The 17846-nt window shown below is 37.7% G+C and overlaps 1 protein-coding gene across 1 annotated transcript in view; it reads left to right on the forward strand.

Moving 5' to 3' along the window:
* The window catches only part of LOC130874557 (gamma-interferon-inducible protein 16-like), a 39297-nt gene extending 21974 nt beyond the window's left edge, over positions 1 to 17323 (forward strand). The window contains exons 7-11 of the mRNA XM_057769934.1: positions 9118 to 9276; positions 11354 to 12517; positions 13552 to 13968; positions 15907 to 16095; positions 17078 to 17323. Of these exons, the coding sequence (XP_057625917.1) occupies positions 9118 to 9276; positions 11354 to 12517; positions 13552 to 13968; positions 15907 to 16095; positions 17078 to 17092 (1944 nt within the window). The 3' untranslated portion in view covers positions 17093 to 17323. The remainder of the gene's footprint in view (positions 1 to 9117; positions 9277 to 11353; positions 12518 to 13551; positions 13969 to 15906; positions 16096 to 17077) is intronic.
* Positions 17324 to 17846: the final 523 nt, after the last annotated feature.

The raw sequence follows: 17846 nt of genomic DNA on the forward strand, positions 1-17846 counted from the left end.
TAAGGAGAGAGGGCCTTGGAACATCCTCCAATCAATTTGCCTTACCCTCTCTGAGGAGTGGATGGGGGGTGAAATGGGGGTATAGGTAAAGGCTATAGGAGGAGGGGAGGGATAGAAAACTGGGATTGGTATGTAAAATGAAAAAGGTAGTCTGTTTTCTTTTTTAAAAAATAATTCTTTATAATAATTAAAAAGAGAATTGAGTCATTTACTAAAGTTATACAAGACCCAAAGGAAGCCTTCACAGATTTCTCACAAAAATTGACATCAGCAGTAAATGGAATAATACAAAGTTTAGAAACTAGAAAATAATAATTGAATCTCTGGTTCTGAAAATTCTGTCTCAATGCAAAAGTATAATTGGGCCTTTAAAGGCAAGGACAACACCCTTGGTAGAATGGATCTGAGATACAGTTAATACTGAATCTCAAGATCGTGATGATGCTTAGATAGGAAGTGATATCCAAAGCTTTGAGGAAAATTCAAAATGTTAAGGATTATAATTGTGGCAAACGTGGTCACCTAAAAAGGGATTGTAAACAGGGAGTTCCTAGAAAAAATGTGTTTTTCTAATCATAATCCAAACAGAATGTCCCTTATTTCTGCGTATGCATATGGTGTGGCAAAGGCATTTATAGTAATCATAGAGGAAACTCCTTTCCAGGGCAAATAAAAAAACGTAAAGCCTATGGTAAGAAACAATACTATCTGGATAATAAAAGAGTTATAAAAGAGAGAACAAAAATTCAGGAGAAACCATAAAGTGGGTGTTTGGGCAAGCCTGTATAAATGAACAAAGATCAAAACTAAAAACTAGAAAAGAATGATGTTGTCATTGAAGGTCTGGTGCAGATGTAACAATAATTTACGGATTGGGATTTTATCGCAAGGAAAACAGAACGTGATATGGGTTGAATGTATAAGGCCAGAAAGACAGAAGGGAAAATGAAAGACGTATGTTGCTAACATAGCAATGAATTTGCAGGGATGTGATGTGTTATAGCAATGGAATATTCAGATTAACATTTCCCCAATCTTAGAAACAAACCATACATTAATATATGTTTCTCGAAAAATTTTACAATATATTATAAATAACACTCACCAATCATTCAGGTAGGAGAGAACTTCGGAATATCATGCTTGAGAGAGAAGTCTGACAGACATTAGACTGGTAGGCTGAAGACCAGTGCTCAAGCATTCCAGAGGAACCTTGATGACTTTCCAGGCAGCCAGTTGCTTCTTTCATTTCTCACAGTTTTTGGAAGTTGCTTTATTGTACTTCCTGCTTACTCAGGTAATATGATTTCCTTCTCAGGTCTCTGATGGAATTGAAAACTTTATAGTTATACTTTTGCTCGATACCAGATTCAGGGCCTTTGTCCTGGTTAAAAGAAATGTGTCAGATTTGTTGACTCTCCATGGGAAGTCTTACTCTCTTTGAGGGATGGATGGGGTGTTGAGTGCAGGTAAGGTGGCGGAGTGGGAAGAGGGGAGGAATGGGACCAGGGATAGGTATGTAAAATGAGAAAACATTATTTAAAAAATAGATTTTAAAAAGAGTATAATTTTTTAAAGAGTATAAATTTGAGAGACATTAAAAGATAGTGTTGGTAATGCAAGTTAGACTAGATAGTGAATTCTGTACAACTTTTGTACTCACCAAAATAGAGAAGATGTAGAGTATTTTCTCTGAATGTGTCAGTTATTAATTGACTACCTATTAGTGATGCATTATTGACTGGATATATTGTATAAAGTTATTGTACTTACAATATATAGTTTTTCTTATATTAGTTATATCATTCTTTTTACTTTAGACAAAAACACAGGAAATGTAGTGATATTATATTGTGCTTTAACAAGTAAAACTTGCCTGGAGATCAGAGTGCGGAGCTAGCTACTAGCTAATCATAGAGGTCAGGCAGTGTTGGCACACACCTTTATTCTCAGCTCTATGGAGGAGAAAACAGGAAATCAGGTGGCTGGACAGAAAGAGGAATGGAAAGCTAGTGGAGACAGGAGCTAACCCATTTCAGGCTGAAGAGTTGGAGAGTTAAGAAGTGGCTGTGGCTCACTCCTTTGTCTCTCTGCTCTTTCAGCATTTACGCCGATGTCTGATCCAGTTGTTATTATTAAGATCATTTAGAATTCACCCTACACTACACTGCCTATCTTCTTCTGTCCAGGAAACACATTCAGTTCTTAGTGGCAGTAGACATCTGCTGAATTCACCTCTTGCCACTTCCTGCCTGAATGGAGAGGAGGGAGAAGTGTCTGAGTGACTCACCCTTTCCCTTTCAGATGTTAACTTTATTCAGAGGAATATGTTTCTTTGTGACCCATGGATAAGGCTGTTGGACATGAAATGCTAAGTTTAGAATATCCATTTGTGAAGAAAATCAACTGAGCACAGGAGACTTTTGCTTGTTTTGGTAAGTAAAGTGTATCCTTTAGAAGACAATCCAGTCTTGCTAACCAGGGAAATCGAAAGCTAAGAACATTGGGAGGCCTCACTTTTGCAATCCTCCTCTTCCGGGAATAGCAGAGTTCAAGACATTCAATTTGCTAAACTTGAAGTGAAGTGAAATGACTCAGACCATTGTCATACTTCCCATCTTTAAAAAATACTTCATGTTCTTGGCACTTGGGGGATTGCAACATCCCAACCCGATCTCTGAGAGTTTTGTAGTCTTAATCAAATAAACCTAGCCTTGCATCTTGCCTGGGAGACAAGCTAGGATCTGGACACTGCTGAAGAAATTTCTAAGAAGGTGAGTCCTGCACTTGTTATGTAAAGCTCTATAGAACCCACAAGGGCAGGGTGGAAATCAGGGCTGCTTTCAAGGCCATGAATCCACAGCAGCTAGGTTCTGGATGCTTCACTAGGAAAGATGGTAAGCATCTTTATTCCACCCTTACTGGGGCCTGAGACAGCACAAAGGCATTTTGATTATGGCAGATAATAAAATAACTTTCTAAGTATAAGTATGAGAAAATAGAAAATAATAAAAGACTTTAGATATCTTGCTGGAGAGTAACAGTAACTTGGTGGCTGTGGTGATTGACTAGAGAAACAATAAGCTAGCGACATCAAAGAATACTTATTTCATTAAGTGAAATAATACTTAATGAAAATATATCAGGAAATGGAGCTGCACTCTAGTATTCTGTTAATGCATGACATGGGAGACAACGGATGTGTATAGTATGAAGTACAGATTCACAGTTATTCAAATATATCTGTTTTTTATTGATTTTTATTGAGCTCTACATTTTTCTCTACTCCCCTCCCTGCTTCTCCCGTCCTCCTCAACCCTGTTTTTAATCATCCACCAAAATACTTATTATCTTTTACATCAGCAGTGTCTCAATCAGTGAGTTAGTTTCAGTCATCTTGAACATTATTTGTTATCTTTAGTTTTAGATAATTTGAATTTGCTGTTTAATTGTCTAGTAGAAAATATGGATGATTGAGAGAAACTTAATTAGAAATATATCTCTATTGCCTATTTTTAGAATCTTTCAAATGCTTTCCATGTACCCTTTGGAGTTCTTAATATGTACTTGAACAGGGTACTTTAGAAGTTGATTTCAGACATGTATATATGTAAAGTTATCTCTCTTGATGAGTCACTTATGTTTCTCAAGTATTCTAAATAATTTTGCAGATATTTATACCTTATTAATTTAGTAATTGAGAAATATATTGCTGTATCTATCAAAGTATTTTGTGATTTTTCAAACTCACAGATTAATAGGCTCTTTCACATGCACATGAAGAGGATGTGTGCATCTTGTCATTTTGATAAAAGATATTCAGTGTGGCTACTTATTGTGTTCCTATCAGGAGACATAAAGTGCTTAGAAATACGATACATTATTATTGGTATATAAATTAAAAATTTAAGGTATTATCTCTTTTGAAGGGTATGTTTTGGTTGATTTCTGTCAACCTGACACTAGACAAAATTATCTGGAAAGAGATACCTGAGTTCAGAAAGTTCTTCCTTTAAAATTGTTTGTAAGAATGTATGGAAGTCATATTCTTGATTAGTGATTGATGTGAGTGTTTAACCCTTTGGAAACATTGCCCCTTCTCTGCAGGCGGTCCTGAGTGCTCAGCAAGCCATGAGGATCAAGCAAGGAATCAATGTTCCTCATGGCTTCTGCTTCGGTTCCTACCTCTGGGTTATAGCCTTGAATTAATGCTCTGGCTTCTTTCAATAAAGGACTGTGATGTATAAATATAAAATGACATAAACCCTTTTCATCCCATGTTGACTTTGATCATGGTGTTTTATCTAAGCAATAGAACAAGTAACTAAGAGAGAAATTAGTACTGGTCATGTGGAATACTATTGTGACACACCTGACTGTGTTTTAGGAAGGATTATGAATGAACTTAGTGACTCTGGGATATAAAACTATTGAGTGTTTAGAAATTAATGGACTACTGTGGGAACTTATAACATAATGCAGGGGGCAGTGCAGATGCTGGAGGCCTGGCTTGGGAACATCAGAAGGAAGGATAAGTGTCCTACAAAGAAACTACTAAGGCGACTCAATACTTTGAATTACAAATCTGTGATTCTTGTCAGCTGATACTGAAGAATTGGCTGTGATTAAGAAGAGATCAGCATTATTGAGGAATAATCTGGGAAGTATCTTCTCACTCTCAGTACACAGAACTGAAGTTGTGGTCCGGAGCAGGAAAAGCTTGTACTTTTGCTGACAAACTTTGTAGTGTGAAAGACTCACCCAGATGGTACTGGTTTTGGAGGCTTGCTGGAGTCATAGGGAATAGCTGTGGCTTACTTCTGTGAAAGGCCATGAAGAGCCCTTTATGAAGGTATAACCCAGCTACAATGGGGAACCCAGTATTTTGAGCTGACAGTACTGTGCGATGACCAACAGGGATAGCAACAGGTGTGGAGAGAGGTGTCCTAAGCGTAGGAGAATCACTGTGTGTGTATGGATGGAAGAGCAAAAGAAACGGAGTTGCCAAGGCTCATTGGAGATCAGAAAATCTTTTTATATTGTAGAATTTTAATTTTCTTTTGATTTTAATGGAATTATGACATGGTTTTCCCCTCTTGGAAAGACAAGGTAGCTAACTTATTATTTTTTTATTTTGTAAGAGCTTACAGTTGAGATCCTTTGATATTTCATTAAGACATTGGGTATTTTAGAGAGGCTTTGAAATCTGGAAGAGATTTTAGGTGTTTGAAAGAGACTGAACATTTCAAGTGTTTAGCATTTTAGCAGTGAGGCTGAACACATATTGATACAGGATTTAGTGAGCATAGATTCACAGTGACACAAATATATGGTATTGTGTAGTATGGAAATTCTTTTGAGGTTGGGATTAGTCCAAATTCAAAAGCAATAACACTTCAATATCAAAATGAATGTTCTCATATACATGGGATCCATAAAAATTACACATAATCTTTGCCATCATTTATCTGGTTGTGTTTGAAACAGTTGTGTTTTCACAAGTACCAACCCCCCAAAAAACCTTTCTATTGTAATTTTCGCTGGGGTCTGGAGAACAGTATTGTGTAAAAATTAGAATGCTGAAGAAGGGAGTTTTACTGTTGAGACCAGTTTTCATCTTCTCCTTGAATATGTAGATGATCAATTTTTTAATACCCTGCAGCAATTTTTATTAATCCATTACATTAGGGCTTACAGAGTATGTCTTTTCTTCATACTCATCATTTTTTCCTCTCATGTGTCCTTGTGTGGACACCAAAGAAGAATGGAAAAAGAACACAGGATTTTAACACTCATAACGCAAACTCTAAACACTGCAGCAATGATTGTGTTCAACACTTTTATTCCCCCACAACTGTTATTGGCCTAAGTCACCTAACATGGCTACTGAGGAAGGATTTCCTAAAGTTGTTTATTAATACAGAAGGTCTATATCCATTTTTGCACAGTGGTACAGCTTGTATTTAACTCTGTTTTTCTCACACAAGCAATTATGGACATTATCAATTTTGGTCATTCACTCACACAGGAATAAGACTGTTTTGAAATTGTCTGGATATGTATGTAATTCTTTGTCCATTTTTATGTTTTTGTACTGTCCATAATATTAGGAATAATGAGTGAATACAAAAAAATTGTTCTTCTAAAAGGATTAGAGCGTATGGAAGACTACCACTTTAGAATAATTAAGTCCTTACTAAGAAGAGATCTACACCTGTCTGAAAGGAAGCAAAATGATTATGACAGAATTCAGATTGCTGACCTGATGGAGGATACATTCCCAAAAGATGCTGGACTCGGCATACTGATAGAATTTTGTCAAGAAAATAAAGATTTTAAATACCTTGTTGAAGATCTTAAAGCAGAGAAAGCAAAAGGTAACAAGGGGAAGCTCCCTGGACACTCATCCTTCCCCCATCCTTCTCAAATGTCTAGCTCCCTGCAGTGATCAGAGTTGATATGTCCCTTTCCCATTGTGTGCCTTAGAAACTATGGGGGTAGAATCTGTTCTGACGTCAGCAAGTCAATGATTTTGAAAAATCCTTTCTTACCAAGAAACTTGATATATTTCTGGGTAAACATCTCTTGCTTTGGAGGAAACTGAACCAAAAAGCAGTTGTTGAGATAGATTAGTGTACCCAAAATGATAGAAAGACAAGAAAATGATAGAGTAAAAATTGAAAAAAACTCATTTAAAGCATTTAAATAGAGAAAATTTAGTACTTGAATAACAGTACATACCCTCTAATTTTTTCCTTTTCTGTAAGAAATGTGATTTAATATTTAAGTAGATGCCTTCATTTTATAGATGTGAAATAGTTTCTCTTTATAAAGTCACTAGGTTTAAAAAAATATTGGAAATAATGCTACATAACTCTGACCCAAGAATTTAGCATAAGGAAGCTCAGTCAAAAAGTCCTGCAGATTGACTTACATAGAAAAAGTACTCTGAGTTACATAGAAATATATATCCCCAAAATAGAAGTCAAAATCCAATATTACTACTTTGTTATATCAAATATCAAATCATAATTCTTTCTCTTTTTCTATGATTTGTAATTATCTTCTTTAGAACATAACCTATTGGTATTATCATAAAAGTTTCATGCTTTTAAAATCAACCTGTGAGATGAGAGGGTTGGGAGAGGGTTATACTGATATCAACAGAAGTTCCCAAGATGGAAGAGCTGATTCCACTACACCTGGGATGCACAAAAATCCCCTGAGGTGTGAATATATCTGACTTGGTACCACTGGTGGCCTTTTGTCTATGTAGAGTCTCTGCAGCAGAAGAAAGAAAAAGCACAGACACAAATAGAGATGAAATAGTTCTTGTTATTGTTAAACAATATTTGATCAAACTTTCCACCTGGAAATTGTGTTATTTACTGTTTTTATTTCTTAAAACAAAAACAAAACTATTTCCAGGTTTGTTGTGGCTCAACCCTAGCACACACTTTTAATCCAAGAGCTTTCTGCTTGAATATTTTAAACAGGATTAAATAAAGTCAACCAGAGGTCAAGAGTCAGAGCAAGCAACCAGTTGACAGGAAGCATACATAGATTTTTTAAGAAAAAAAAATCAAGAGTAAGAGAGAGTTAGCATGATGGTTAGAGAGAAGCACGGGCTGTAGAAGTGAGGGAAATTGAGGTTGAGAGGTTTTAGTTTGAGTTGATACAGGAAAAGGGAGACCATGGCATGGCAGTAGACTAGGAAGATCAGCTGGATCCTTTCTCTGTTTCTGTGAGCTAGCAGGCTTTCACCCCAACATCTGACTCCTGAGTCTTTATTGGTAAAACTGAATGGTTGAGGTTTTGTTAAAAACAACATGAATTCGTTGTCTTTCTGTAAAATCTTTAATAAAAGTAGAATAAACTATCCATTTCAGTTTTGAAAACTGAAAGGAAAATAATTTTTATTGAAATTCAGCCATTTTCACCCATTTCCATGGATTTACTGAGATTTCTTTATCCGTATAGTTGAAAAACAAAAGAGAGGAAAGAACAGAACTGCAGTGGAAGGAAAGCAAGGGCAGCCCAGCAGTGCCCATGGTCTTTGCTCCAGTAATGCACCCTCTTCAGAGGTAAGGTAGCTGATTGCCCAACAATGTTTCCACTCAGGTACCACCCCTTTTTAATTCTTTAGGAATATGTAGGACTGTCCCTATCTCGTCCAAGGCTCTGTGAGAACGAGGTTTGAAGTCAACAAATTCATCGTGACCTCTCACTCACTGTGTGTCATATTTACAACAAGCTCTAACTGTTGCAGTATGACCCCCACACACACACACCAGAGGATGCAAACAAAAAATCACTATCTGGCTTTTTAAAGAACACTTACTGAAATAGCAGTTGCTTTGAGATGTAGCTCTTAAAAAGATTCATCCTAAATACGGGTTATGTATTTCTGCACCCAATACTCTTCTGATACCACAAGGATAAATGGGGTGAGATTAATGAAATTTTTCTACTCCTCTATGAGACACCATTATATGTCTTACCTAGGGTTCCCATTACTCTGAAGAGATGTCATAACTACAGACATTCTTACTATTTATTTTATAAAAGGACACATTTATTTGGGGCTTGCTTACATTCAGAGCGTTAGTCCATTAATATCATGGTGGGAAGCATGGCAGTATGCAGGCAGATATTGTGCTGGAGAGCTATCTGAGAGTTCTACATCTTCATAGGTAGCAGCAACAGAGAATGACACTGGGCCTGGCTTGATCATCTGAAAGCTCAGTGACACACTTTCTCCAACAAAGTACACCTACCCCAACAAGGCCATACTTCCTAGTACTGACAATCCCTGGTGATGAAGCATTGAAATCTGTGAGTCTATGGGGCCATTCTTACTCAACCCACCACACTATACAGTCCATCTTTTAAGGATGAGGTATGCACAATGACAAAAAATATATTTAGAACTCCATAATAAGCAAAAGATTCTTATGGTTCTGAGGATATTATGTGTTTCCTTATACTAAAGCCATTACTACAGACTGGGGATAAAACTGTATAGAAAAGCACACTTTAGCATGTACAAAGCTTGGGGTTCAATTTTCAGTACATGGGAAAATCAATAAAGAAAAAACATTTTTCTTTCTGAAAAAGGAAAAACAAACTGCAGAAACTGAAAATGGCAAGAAAAGGAAGCTTAACCAAGAGCAGACTCAGCCTCTAGAACCTTCAGGGAGCAACACACAGAAAGATGAAGGTTGTCTCCAGACTTTTCAGAAGCCTCCAACACCATCCAGCAATTCCTCCAACAAGGTACCACTTTCCTCTTCCCAGTGCTTGCCCCTTCCCGAAGCTTATCACTGGACTCACCACAGCCTTGGAAAAATGTCTCACTGACCCCATACTATAAAGATTTCCCTCATGTTAGTAAATAGCTCATTATCTCATTATGTATCAGAGCCTCTGTGGTATTGAAAAGGTAAGTACTTATGAAATGATTTCTACGGCTGTCAACCAACTTTCTGCTTAGGGTTCAGAAGGAAGTATAGAGGAGACAGATGGAGATGAACACTGGAATATATCAATCCCCAGTGCCTACTTTCTTCTCAGCCCTTTTCCCTTTGCTGGTGATCCAATTTCAGGGGTTATTCTTGTCATTCTGTGTTCCTCTTAGCATGTTTTTTTGATGCATGCTGTTTCCCTGCCTTGAAGTCTTTATCCCTGTCCATCACTAACCAGTAGAACTGAAGTGGTCATTTTTGCTACGAGTCAGATTCAGACCCCTGCCAGGCATACACTAAACTCTCCCAGACATTCCTCATCAAAGGGAATGGAATCCTGTTCCCAGTTTGATGCCTTATTAATATAATAGCAACAATCATAGCCTTGAAAGAACTAACCTCTTAATCATGTACTTTATTGTATATGTCGTCTATTCATCATGCATGTGTTTTGAGATCATGACTGCAATTTACAGAAATGTCCTTATTTTCTTGCATGGTACAATTGTTCTGAACCCTTGCTATGACCAACATTGGATCTTTTTAAATGATAGAGTTACTTAGCATGGGAACTCCTTAGGCACATCTAATTAGCTGTGTTTGTAGATGATGACAGCAATACAATTGATATGTACACAAGTCTAGGAAATAGGATACAGCTAGTAAACGTTTTGGCTGGAATGGCATCAGCTTCACAGCAATTGTTGAATTTTAGAATTATTTTACCTTGTATGATCAAAACCATAAAGAGAAACCAGTAAAAAGCGACCTTTACAGTTATACGAAGGTATTTGAATACGAACTTCCCTTCGCTTTTAAAGCAAAATTATAGTCTTTAAAATTTTTTGTCGTCATATTTCATTGTATTTTAATAAATAAAGTTGCCTGAAGTTCAGAGAGTAAAACAGCCACACTGATTAGTCCTAAAGATCAGGCAGTGGTGACACATACCTTTAATCCCAGTAGCCACACTAGTGTGGGCAGTAGTGGTGCATTCCTTTTTTAATCCCAGCACTGGAGAAGACTATAAAACAGGAGGAGACAGCTCTCTGACAGTCTCATTCTGAGATTCCTGGAGGCAGGATCACCATTTCAGCTGAGGTAGAGGTAAGAGTCAGTGACTGGCTGTTTTGTTTTACTGGCCTTCGTGTTGAACCCGTTTCCGTCTCTGGGTTTTTTTTATTAATCATGCTGCAGTTTTATACAGCTAAGACTATGAAAGCGTAGTGAATGCTCTAATCAGATCTGTTGCCTGAATTAAAAGTAGTTCTCACATATGTAGAAGTTGTATTTAACTGGAGTCATGGTCATTTTAAAGACCTAAACAGAGGTTTCAATGAGTCCAGATGGTCTTCAGGCATCTTAGTTACTCTGTCAACTGAGCTTCATCATAATTCAATAAATCCATCTAAATGAATCAATTTTTAGCATACCTGTCACACAATTTCCATCACATCATCAGAAGGTATGTGGGGGTTGGCTTCCTGTGTGCTCAATAAGGATCAAATATTTGATGGATTGGAAAGTCTACATGAAGAAAAGTATAGAAATAGCCAATTTTACAACATGCTTAGTTTCCCATGAAATGATACTGAGAATTGACCAAGAAATATTTGGCCAGTTTTGTAAGATACTTTGAGCTAGTATTCCATCCCAAACCAGAGAAAATTCAATACCGGACTTTTAAGAGAAGCTGTAATATCTAATAGTAAGAGTGAAGGCTAAGGTTAGAAGTATGTTCTAAATAATTCCGTCACCCCAGGAGCAAGCTGGCAGGGTAAAAGTTCCCGTTACAGAAGGGAAAGTGAATAGAAGCACTTGGTCTCATTTTCAAAAAACCAGTAAACCGTATTAAAAGTATCTCAATCCTATTTTTTTTTTAGAAACAGAAAACCACAAACAACCAAAAACAGAGTACTCTAAAGACAGACGATTGGCAGAACAAACACCAGCTTCTAGGATTGTCAGCAACCAGCAACTCCTCAGCTGCATGGGAAGGCCAGACTCTTCAGGGGCTCGCGGCAACAGCTTCTAGCAGACTCAACACTCCCCAGACGTCTTCAGGAACATGTGACTCTTTAAAAACGGCTCAAGGGTCTCCAGCACCACCCTGCCAAAGTTTTCTAGTATCTCCAGTATCAAACTCTAGCATCCATCTGAACTCTCCCGTGACCCTTACACAATCCAATCCTGTCCAAACTCCATATGTACCTTCATCAACAGCAACCAGTAATGTCTGGGTCCCCAGTGTGTGTTCAGAAATGGTGTCCAGTTCTCTCAGTGCTCCTCAAATGTCTCCCGTATCAGGGTCCATCAGTGCCCAGAGCCTTCACCTACCTACAGAAGCAGCATCCAATAGCATACAGACTCTTCACAATCCTCAAACAGGATCTGGAAGTGCCCAAAGCCCTAGTGCACCTGCCACATTGAAAAGCAAAGACCAGTTCATAAAGACGCCTCCAGCAACAGAATCCAGCAGTGTTCAGGTGCCCCACACTCTTCCAGGAGCAGTGCCCAGAAATGTCAGCACTACTCTGGTGCCTCAAAGAACAACAGGCAGTAGCATTCAGACTCTTAACCCTGCTAGAGAAAATGTAGCCAGGAATGCTCAGGTCCCAGGTCCTTTAGCAACAGTACCTGTTTATTTTCTGACTTCTTTGCCATCTCCAGCAACAGCATCTAGTAGTCTCCAGGTACTTCCACTAACAACATCCAACAGTCTTCCAGATCCTTGGGTGCCTAGACCAATAGCGACAAGTAGAGTCCAGACCACTCAAATGCATGCAGCAGCAGCATCCAGCTTCATCCAGGCTCCTCATGCTCCTCCACTGACAATGCCCAGAAGTGTGTGCCCCACTCAAGAAAATCAAGGAGTAGCATCCAGTACTGGTCAGGCTCTTCCCTGTCCTAAAGTAGAAGTACCTAGGTGTGCCCTGGCTCCCCAGATTCCTTCAGCAACAACATCTGAAAGTCTCCTAGCTCCACCAACAACATCCAAAAGTCTCCTGACTCCAATGGTGTCTCCAGCAACTACCAGCAGCAGTTCATGCGAGGTAATGGCTTCCTACTCGCACAGTATAATGACGAAGACTAGCACAGGTTTGCAAGATTCTTCATTAATCTATATGGACACATAATCTTTTACTTAAATAATCACTATTTTTATTGTGTATTTGTGAATAGTTACTGATCCTTCCCTACATTCAATTTTAGAATACTTTTTATATTCTATTCCCTTAAGAAAATCTGACTCAGTGATCACCTGATCATGCCTACTCTGTAAAGAGTATGCTGAGTCACGTGCGTATTTAATTTTGCACATTATACTTTTTATTCAAGGTGTTGTTTTCAGATTGTGAATCGCTGCTGCAATTATATTGGAAATGTACTTCCTGATGTTAGAACACATCAGTTGGTAATAACAGTTAAGCCCCATCACCCACAGAGTGAAGTCTGCATGTTTCCAAGTCAAGGGTCAGAGAATGCTTCAGTTACAGCTGCCTCCCTTTGCTGGTACCCAGGTCGGCGTTGACTGTCCTCATGCTTCCTCTGCCAGTTCTACAGTGTTGCCTCCATTTCGAAGTGCTCTCCTGATGCTCAGAAATGGATTAGGATACTGAGAAGGCAGGTGATCAAAGTAAAATGACCTCATGAACATTTTCTGGTCCCAGGATTTTCCTCCATGCCTGTATAGAAAAAGAAGTGGTACTAGCATGAACCCTTTCTGAGTAGAAATATTTCAGGGTATCTTCCTAGACTGCCTACCTATCCCTATTACAAGAAAGCTCTAATATTTAGTCCAGGTTTTGTAATCAAACACTTCCAAATGTTCCTAGAATAAAAACTTAACTAGAGTTTGGAGCCTTTGGATTCTGTCCCCACAAATATAAGTATAAACTCTTTACCTACCAAGTAACATTTATATTAACTAGAATAACTAGATAATAATTCAGGTAAATATCCGTTTCTCCCTTTATTTAGATTATAGTATGGCAATCATTGTTTAGATGTTCTCCACTGTACTCAGTGGAATTGTGCCTTATGATCTGTCTGAATTATGCATGTTTATCCTGTGTGTTTTATGTAGAAACCAAGGAGGGGAAACATACCAAACGAACCTGCTAAGGAAGAAGGTTATCATCGAGAACCCAAAGAAGTGATGGTTTTGAAAGTAACAGAACCATTTACTTATGATTTGGTTGATGACAAAAGGATGTTCCATGCCACAGTGGCGACTGAGAATGAATTCTACAGAGTGAAGATTTTTGACCCAGTTCTAAAGAACAAGTTCATTCCAAATAAGATCATTGCCATATCAAATTATTTTGGCTTAAATGGCTTTCTGGAAATATACAAAGCTTCTTGTGTGTCTGATGTAGACAAGAGCAGATCAATGGATATCTCAAAAACACTGAGGCAAAGAGCTAATGCAACTCCTAAAATTAGGGATCTTTTCTCACAGGCACAGGGGACATATGTGAATGGAGAATTTGTGGTGTACAAGGTAAGCCATTGTGATACTTGGGAAATTCCTTTTGCAGTCTGGGATTTAAAGTTTTAACTTGTCACTGGAATTTGCTCAACTTATTTAACACAGGAAGTAACTGCTCTTCATATCAGAAAGAGATGAGTACGTTTTTCTCATTTAAAGATTGGGAGAGTCTCTTATTCTTCTCCACAAGGCAAAACCATGAAAAATCTTTAGAAATTGTTTCATCAATAACTTAGGCATTTTCCTGGCTATGACAATCAATTATATCAATCTTATTCCTAGACAATGTTCAGTTTATAGCACACTTTTCTTTTAGATTCTATTTCTTTGATAGCTTCCATACCAATATTATTGGCAACTCAGTTGTCAAAACATCCAAACTCAAAGCCTACATACAGTTTGAGATGATGAGAATAAAAAACAAAACACTATTCTGCTCCAGATTGAAGCATGACCAACAAGCCAAGATTATTTCTTTAATGTGTTCTTATTATAATATTCTTTACATTGTATCAAGCTCTTTTGATAGGGTGACTAATGTTTTAAATAATGAAAGGAAGAGGAGTTTAACAGTCTAGTTTAATTTCACAGTTTATAAGTAGGCACAATGGAAGTGAGAAAACTCTAGGAAATCTAAGACTTTCTAGTGTTTCTTTGAGTGCTGATGCACCAATTTGTTAGTATTCTTGTAAGTGTATGATTTCATAACTCAATGTTTATGAATCAGTCATGGCTTTTACTTTTATCTACGCTGTCGTTGACTGTGCTGGTGAATTTGGTTACTAAGTAAACTAAGTGGAACATAAACTTAAATGCCAGAACTAAAAGCTGTAGATTCAACCCATACGGGGTTAGGAAGGAGTAGAGTGAACAATGTGTGCACTGAGCAAATGTGATCCATTTAGAAGGAGGGTGTATGTGTGTGTGTGTGTGTGTGTGTGTGTGTGTGTGTGTGTGGTGAGTGAGGTTATCAGTCTTTCTTTCTGTCTGACTGTTAGTCCCTATTTGTATGCCTCTGTATTTGTTTCTCATACTATTTATTATTTCTGTTAGTGTGTTGTTTTGTTTCATTCTTATTGGTTTTCTTCTTTATTCACCTGTTTGTTATCTTAAGAGAGAGAGAGAAGCTGTGGAGTTGGAAAGGTAGGGAAGTGAGGATAATCTAGGAGGAGTAAGGAAGGAAAAACTATGATCAGATTAGGTTTCATTAAAATAAGTTTATTTTCCATAAAAATTAAAATAAATTAAATAAAAAATACTTAGAATAGTGTTTTTCAGACATTGTTGACAATGAGCCACAAGTAGCCTTCTTCTCAGGCCTCCTGCAGATACCTAAGAAACCTGCAATGGTAACTAAACGGTTCTTGCTGTTTATTCTTGTTTTCATTTATTGTCCCTTAAGAAATCTCAGATACTCTTATATGTTACCGTAGTACTTAGAAATATACTCATTTTTTCTAAAAACACCCAGCAGAAATCATCAATTAGGTGACACGTAAGAGTGGCTTCCAAGGGCCGCAGTGATGACTCAATCATTAAGGCTAGGCCCACAAGGCTGCAAGAGGGAGTTCAAAGAAAAGATTTGTTCACTTAAACACCTTAAACTTTCTTGTTCCTGATAACATTTTTTTCAGTTATTTATTTTGTCTTGTGGAATGGGAAGAAACACAAAACCTTTTAAAGTATTGTGTAAGTCAGGAGAGAAGCTCCACAAATGAGTTCTTTCTTTCTACCATGATTCCTGCTCATTGAGCCCAGGTAATCAGGATTGTCAGCAAGCCCCCTTCACCACTGAGCCATCTCACTGGCCCTTGTGCCTGTGATTCTAAACCTAAGAGCCATCCTTGCCTTGGCAGGGACAGGTTTGTGCCAACACTCTTTATTCCTCATAGAGGTGACAAGCTTTGACACATTTCCTAAAAGATGAATGTTAGTTAACTTGCTTTTCAGAAAACTGAGAGGAATCCCTTCATTTACTATGGAATTAAAGATGATACAGGGAAAATGGAAGTGGTGGTCTATGGAAGACTGACCGATATAAAGTGTGAGCCAGGCCAAAAACTTCGAGTCATCTGTTTTGAATTGTCCTCAAGCAAAGATAAATGGCAGCTGAAGTCTGTAAGACACAGTAACATGCAGGTGTGTGCTCTGGAATTTAATATTATTAAGAATCATTCATATATATGATTTCATATATACATATATAATGTACTTGACTGTTGGCATTACATAGACAATCCAACATGAGAATAAAAATTAAACTTTTCACATTTAATAATAAAATTTCTTCTAGTATCTTTTAAGTAAATATTTCTAAATCATAATAAAGAATATAAATTCAAAAGTTGTTATAAGTTTAGCTAAATGACAAAGAAGAATCTCATTTATCAAAGCAGAGAGATAATTTGAGAAAACTCAGGTTAATTAAGATGTTCGTTTCATATTCTCACTCTTTGATTTTTCAAATTGAGCAAAGACTAAAACACGAAGAGCCTTGGAATCTTCATCTATAATATTCAAATACTGTCTGTTGCAGAGCATGATGAACAGAAATCATAAGTTCCCAAGGATGCCCTGGGCAAATCAGACCACAATGTGCTAAAATCCACAATCCTTGTCATACTTACACATTGTGTGGGATTCTTTTTATACTTTAAAAAAGGCCACTATAACCATGTGAACAGAAGAAATAGAAGGAATCATATGTTAGTTCACACAGAAACTCTCTTACAGCACCATGGTTCTCACACCACCAGGCAAAGTTTCAAACCTTCCCCCATGGCAGCTGCAACAGCAAAGTCCTTTCTCCCTCCTCCCAACCTGCCCGTTCAATGAGACTCTGCAACTCAATCTCTACCTAAGGGATGGCAGCTCTTTCCTCTCCTCTGGAGCTCTGTGTCATAACCGGGCTTTCCAGATGTGTGCTCAAGTCTGTAGGAGTGACTAGCTACTCTCATAGTCCCAAGAAGGGAAGAAAGCTGACCCCCAAAGACAGAGAGTCATTTAAGGAGATAGACCAGTGAGAAATGGGATGTGACCCTTAGGGACTCGTCAGTATGAATGTAGAGAGTGGAGCCATTTGAATTTCACTTGATCTGACCTCATCATCTTCTTCTTTAAGGTTGTCAATGTTTGAAAGAAAGTCACTCAAGCCTGATTCAGATCAGAAAACCTGGATGTCAAGATACTGGTTATGGAGATAAGATCCAAGTCCAGAAAATACATGTATACATGAACTGTTGTAATACCATACCTTTGAAATCCAGCTCTTTTTGTTTTGATTTTTCAAGACAGGATTTCTCTGTTTAGTCATTGTTCTCCTGGAAATCACTTTGTAGACCATTCTGGCCATGAACTCAGAGATCTACCTGCCTTAGCCTCCTGAGTTCCAGGATTAAAGGCCTGGACCACCATCAGCAGGTCTGCCCTTAATTCTAGGAAATGGTGATTTCTTTTATTCTTTATACACCTTTAATGATTTAAGTTCTATGTTTTCTGTCAATATCTTTATACTTATTAATCTATAAGTTTTACATATAAAACTTAAAAATAAAACCACATTTTGATAAAGAAATGATTCCTTGGGAATACCTTTTAGCCATTTGAGTGTTGCTGTAAAATCAAAAGTATAGAATACAAGTTTCACGTGTGATGTTAAAGACCAAGCATGCCAAAGAACAAGTAGTCTGTGTCCACCCCAGAAAACTCAAGGCATTAATAAAAGACACAGGAGAAGGTTGAATTCAGCCTTGAATTCAGACTCCACTTTACTTGTTTGATAACCACATTTGCGCTTTCCAGCCAGAGATCATTATCTGCATCTCCTGTGTACACACATTCTTCTACCAATATATCTGAAGCCTTTTGACCACTTGGGCACCCACATACAT

Source organism: Chionomys nivalis, chromosome 5 (genome assembly GCF_950005125.1).
Source record: "Chionomys nivalis chromosome 5, mChiNiv1.1, whole genome shotgun sequence".
Classification (NCBI taxonomy): Eukaryota; Metazoa; Chordata; class Mammalia; order Rodentia; family Cricetidae; genus Chionomys; species Chionomys nivalis.